The 6,000-nt window shown below is 43.5% G+C and overlaps 1 protein-coding gene across 1 annotated transcript in view; it reads right to left on the bottom strand.

The window, feature by feature from the left end:
* Positions 1–638: 638 nt before the first annotated feature.
* LOC136620562 (cytochrome P450 2K1-like) overlaps positions 639–6,000 on the bottom strand; it is a 31,331-nt gene continuing 25,969 nt past the window's right edge. Inside the window, exons 8-9 of the mRNA XM_066595410.1 lie at positions 3,820–3,961; positions 639–1,743 (exon numbers count right to left, since the gene is read on the bottom strand). Coding sequence (XP_066451507.1) covers positions 1,562–1,743; positions 3,820–3,961 — 324 coding nt within the window. The 3' untranslated portion in view covers positions 639–1,561. The remainder of the gene's footprint in view (positions 1,744–3,819; positions 3,962–6,000) is intronic.

Genomic DNA, 6,000 nt, shown 5'->3' with positions numbered 1-6,000 from the left:
GGTCATCAATAGAGATGAGCGAGCGTACTCAGAAAAGCACTACTCGCTCGAGTAATTTGCTTTATCCGAGTATCGCTGTGCTCGTCCCTGAAGATTCGGGTGCCGCTGCGGCTGACAGGTGAGTCGCAGCCTGGAGCAGGGGAGAGCGGGCGGGAGAGAGGGAGAGAGAGATCTCCCCTCCGTTCCTCCCCGCTCTCCCCTGCAGCTCCCCGCTCCGTGCCGGCACCCGAATCTTCAGGGACGAGCACAGCGATACTCGGATAAAGCAAATTACTCGAGCGAGTAGTGCTTTTCCGAGTACGCTCGCTCATCTCTAGTCATCAATAGTATTCACCTTGGAAAACCCTTTTAAGTGATATTCTTTCTGTAGAGTTCTTAAGAGCCATCATGGCTGTGAAAAGACCCTTATGGTTCATCAATTCAGGTGACCTTATGAACACAAGGATATACAGTACATGTACCGTAGCAGTGCTGAGTGTGTCATGTAACTATTTTATACACTACATCATAATAAGTCACCAAGTCAGTAGTTGTAACAAATTTTGCGTTTACTGAAGATTATGCAGTAAAAAATACAGCAGAGAAACATAACCTTCAAATGCAGAAATTATATATAGACTCATATACACTTTGGCTACAAATGGAATTGAATAGTCTTATACTAGCAAAATTAAGATATGGCAATAGCTTCTAGTAACATTCGGTTAGGTGAATAATCAAAGCATCAGTTGCTTCTTACACCAGGTGCCCCTGTTCTGTTGGAGTCCCACAGACTTTTAGCACTACTGGAACCTCTAGTATCAGGCCAGTCTTTTTCTTGAGTTGGTGCTCCAATTCACGGCTTTCTCTGCATTTATGTCACCACTCCAGTTAGTGGCCAGCTTCCTCTTTGCAATGTGTTTCTGGAACTCCTCCCAAAATACCATAGGTGATCATTGGTCACTGATTAATTCCTTCACACCCAGCTCTTTCAGCACCTGAACGCCTCCACTCAAAACATACTCTATCACTAAACAACACCTCCATTTCCTATGCCATTGTCCTGCCACTCTGACCAGGACTACCAAGACTCTGGTATCTTCTACTATGTCAGTAAGCATTGCATCTTTCTGACAATGAGGGTGATCAATGAGTGGAACAGGTTGCCATGGAAGGTGGTGAGTTCTGCATCAATGGAAGTCTTTAAACAAAGCTTGGACAGACCTCTGTCTGGGATGATTTAGTGATGCTGCACTGAGTAGGGGGTTGGACCCAATGACCCTGGAGGTCCCTTTCAACTCTACCAGTCTATGATTCTATGTCTATACCATCTTTCATTGAAAACCTAATCCCTGTGTGATGCTCATTCCTGCCTGGAGCGGCAGTGCTCAAGATCAAAACATTAATACTGAGTACAGTATATACGGTAAACTGCGTATTATAATTCTGATTGATCATGTAATAGCAAAATTAGTGTTAGGAAAAAAGTTAACAGTGAAGTTTTGCAAGAAAAATGGACAATAATCAAAATACAACATTTACATCAGAAGTGTAGAAAAATACGACATACTGAAAATACAATTTAATTTCGAGGCACAGCGCAAATCTCGTGCGGTTTTGGTGAGTTTGTTATTCCAGTAATGGGTGTCAGGTCCACGTTATTGGGCCCTAAGGGAGAAGAGAAGGTGAACTGCTGCATAAGTGATGTAAAAAAGACGAAGAGCTCCATTCTTGCAAGTGTCTCCCCAGCACAGGCTCTACGACCTGAAATGGAAAAATGATGATGGCTGTATCATAGACAGAAAAATCATACACAGTAAAACGTCCAATAATCTGGCATCTGGATAATGAGACATTATGGAACATCAGACACACACGTGAAGGGGTTGCTGAGTTAAAAAAAACTTTTATACTGCATATACAGTGCACAATTAGAAAATTCGGAGTTAATAGAGGGGGAACCTCTGTTCAAGATCTTCATGGAGAGCAAATACAAAGAGTGTCCCTCTCTCTGGAGGACTTGGTTTCTAATTGGCTAGATGGGTTGGCTATCTTCTAGTAGGTGATGCTGAAACGGTATTATATCATCTGCTATTTGCATACTAAACTTCTCATTGCATGTTCTTTAAGTCTCCTTATGTCCACAAGGAGGAATGTTACCCATCAGTGTAACGTGTACCTTGGAACCACCTGAGTGAATGATTCAGAGGGCCCTCTAACAATCTACGCAGAACATGCATATGAGATAGATACCAATGAAAAGTGATTGGCTCTATAGTCAGCTCTAAGTCGATGAGATGTCTTCTAAACATTAGGAGCCCTGTTGTATTAAAGGCACATTACTGTATCAGAACCTGGGCTCAGTAAATAATCCTTTGGCATTCTGGTAGGCTAATCCAATACTGGTACTCATCCTGGACCCCACAGACCTCTCACCCAGCCAACTAGAATCTTAGTATACACTGGTGAAGAACCCCCAAAACAGTTTGTCTGTACATGGTTACTCTTTCCTTACGGAAAATATTCCGATTTGGCTTATATCCTAAGTAGAGATGAGTGAACGTTTGAAAAGTTTGGTTCAACTGGTTCGCAGAATTTAGGCAAACAATTCAGTTCAGGAATGTGTAATCACCTGCTTGCAATTTTTTTTTATCAGGCAGACAATCCGCTGTGAATCTGCATACATCCGTGCAGAAAAATGACCAGATCCGCGATCATCTGCAAACAATTGCAATTGGTTCCTGTGCGGAATCACAGATCTTACATGGTGGAAATCCACTTGGGGAATCCAACCCGTTCGTGCGCAGGCAGCCTTAATAGCTTTAATTTTTACTGATTTGGCATTCAGCAGAGCTACTGTGATAAAACTGGTGCATTTTAAGGCTGCCTGTCCAAGGGCGTTTTTGGATTGCATTATCTGGCTACGGGGAGCGCAATGCACGCTTTCAATAGTGTTGCTATGAAAAGAGCAACCCCCCCTATCCCCGAGCAGAGAATCATAGTGATTCTCCACTCGCGGCTGGCAAATTGCAGCATGCTGCAAATTGCCGTGATTCTTCACGGTCAGCCTATCTGTCAGATAGGCTGACCACGAAGATCCGTCTGCCGACTCCTGCTCCCGGGCGGCGGCTCCACCGCTACGCCCGTGGACAGGCAGTCTAAGACCGTCCAGTCTACGTTTGCACTGTCTGACTCTGCAATTTTCTCCATTTAATGTAAAATTTATGTGATTGTTGTAGAAAATCCAGTTTTGTTTGAAAACGTTTTACAGTACAACTGGTCACAGATAGGCTGAATGCACACGACCGGGTGGGATTCCGCATGCAAGATCCCCCAGCGGAATCCCAACCGGTGCTTGGCCTATGACCCCTGCGTACCAGTCTGGATGGCTTTCGTCTGTGCTGCGGATGCGTCGTCCGTAGCACCGTTGCACATGGGTAGTACAGATGTGAACATGGTGTCACTAGGTGATGACGTGGATTCCGCAGGACAGACAGCTTCCATTGAATCCGGCTCAAAAAAAAGCATGCTTCGATTCCCCCCACCCCACACCTCGAGCCGAAAATTTCCGCTCGTGGGCATGGAAGTCCACTTTTACATTGCATGCTATGGCCAGTATTTGCTGCAAAATCCGAAGGCAGACGCCTGCTCCGGATTCTACAATGCAAATCTGGCCATGAGCATTGGGCCTTACCCTAACAATTATTTTCTACTTCACAAGTGAAGAACTCCTAACTTACGCTTTTTTTTTATATCAACTGACAGCTTGTTCGTCAGATATGGCTTAAATATTGTGAGTTTTCGGCCGTATGTCACATTTTATATTTCTCATATACTTACCCGCAGAAAAGGGCATGAAGGCGTCTTTCTTTACGAAATTTCCCTTGGAGTCAAGAAAATGATTTGGATAAAACTCTTCAGGTTTCTCAAACTGTGTCTCGTCTCTCAATACCGAGGTCAATAGTGGGATGATATAGGTGCCCTGGGGTCAAAAATATAAGTTATAAAGTCAAATATCATGAGCAGATCTGTCGATTGCCATCTTACCTAACCAAACAATACAAAAAAAATATGTGGTTTGGCCATAGTGAGCACTGGAACAATACAAACAACAAACTTGGGGATGGGGGGTTATTAAGACTGGTATTTTAAGCGCCTGTCTTAATAGGTCTTAATATGATTCCCGCAGATGTAAGATGCGCTACAGTAACTGTTGGCTGGAATATGCTACCCTTCCATAAATCAGCATATTAGAGCGGCTTCACATGGGCGTATTTGTGCACTCATTGCGCAGAGAATAGAACCCATAGATTTCAGTGGTATCCTTCATATTTCCCTACTTTGCATGCGCATTTCACACGCCAAAGGTTCCCATAGACGACAATGGGAGGTGTGCAGATGCGCGCACAATATGCAAGGACATGCGTGAAACATTGCGTAATTGTGAGGAAAAATAACACATCTGGAACTCATTAGGCATTTTAATTGGTTTGTCTCTGTTTGCTGCACGCCAATGAACAAGTACTGCAGGTGTGAAGCTGGCCCAAGGCTGAAGTATCAAAGCTAAGGTTGTCACTGGACTATAAGGCCACTTTCACGCAGCCGACAAATTGCATATCAATAGTACATAGCGTATGGATCAATAGTACTGCTATATATATATATATATATATATATATATATATATATATATATATATCACCACCATAACACATAAATACCCATGCAGGACACTATTTTGGCTCCATTGGGGGAATGTAATCCTATGCATGCACTTCATGTACAGTATGTTGGCAAAAGTAGTAGGACAATAGAAGATGACGAAATTCTTTTTTTTTCACATTTTTCAATACTATGTTGGGTCGCCTTTGGCCTCAATAGCTGGAGAAACCATTCTAGGCATTCTTTCCATCAAATTCCAATAGATGTGTGGAGGCAAAGCTTAGGATAGTGATGCTGAAGATGATGGACTTGTTGGGGGTTTATGGATACCGCAAACTGATACCTACTCATGTACTTACCTCTGCTTTCCCTGACCATGGTATTGATCCACATTGGTAGCAACATGAGTCTCCAAACCTAAATCAGATAGTTCCAGCTGTATGACACTGTGCTAGGTCTTGTTGGTAGAGACATGGAGCAGCACCAAAGTATTGCCACAAGGTAGGTAATGCCACATTGTCCAGAAAGTCTTTGTACTCATTGGTGTTGAGGGTGGACTCTACTATAACCAATGTCCCTAGTCTTTCTCAGCAGAAACATTCCCACACCATAACAGAACCTTCTCCGAATGTCACTGTTGGGATGATGCAATCACGTAGAAACTGCTCTCCAGGCAACCAACACACCCAAGTGCAGCCATCCGGTCAGAAGATGCTGTATTGTGGTTCATCTGTCCACAACACTTGCTTCCACTCATTTACAGTTCAAGAACAATGCTCTAAGCTCCATCGCAGACGACTTTGTGCATTCACTGCTGAGTTGTTGGGCATGTGTACAGCCACTCATTCATGGTAGCCCTTTCCATGCAATTCCCTATGGATGGTTCTGGTTCTAATAGATGTTCCAATGGCATGTGAGACCTCCTCTGCAAGTGTTTAGGCATACTTTGTGTGTGATGCTTTTGCAGCTCGTACAAGGCTTTGCTGTCCACGTCCTGTCAGTTTATAAGGTCTTCCTGAATTCGGCTGCACTTAGCACACATCAGGCACTATGCATTTCCAAAACAACATTGCCAACAATGGATTTTGGAAGGTCAAAAAGAGCAACAATGTCCCATACTGATTGGTTGCTTGTGTGTCATGCCACCACCAGACCCTGTTAAAAGTCTGTCAACTCTACATCTTGTGATATTCTGATGGTTTCTGTACTGGGATATACCCGTGTGAAACTCTCTTTTATAACTAGTGCTTGCACATCTGATTTTGTATATCTACTTCACCTCACAGCACAGAATTAGTGGGAGTCCCAATACTTTTATCAACACAGTGTACATGCCGGGAGCATTCTCCACACATACAT

Source organism: Eleutherodactylus coqui, chromosome 1 (genome assembly GCF_035609145.1).
Source record: "Eleutherodactylus coqui strain aEleCoq1 chromosome 1, aEleCoq1.hap1, whole genome shotgun sequence".
In the NCBI taxonomy this organism is placed as follows: Eukaryota; Metazoa; Chordata; class Amphibia; order Anura; family Eleutherodactylidae; genus Eleutherodactylus; species Eleutherodactylus coqui.
This window is presented reverse-complemented; position numbering and strand designations above follow the sequence as displayed.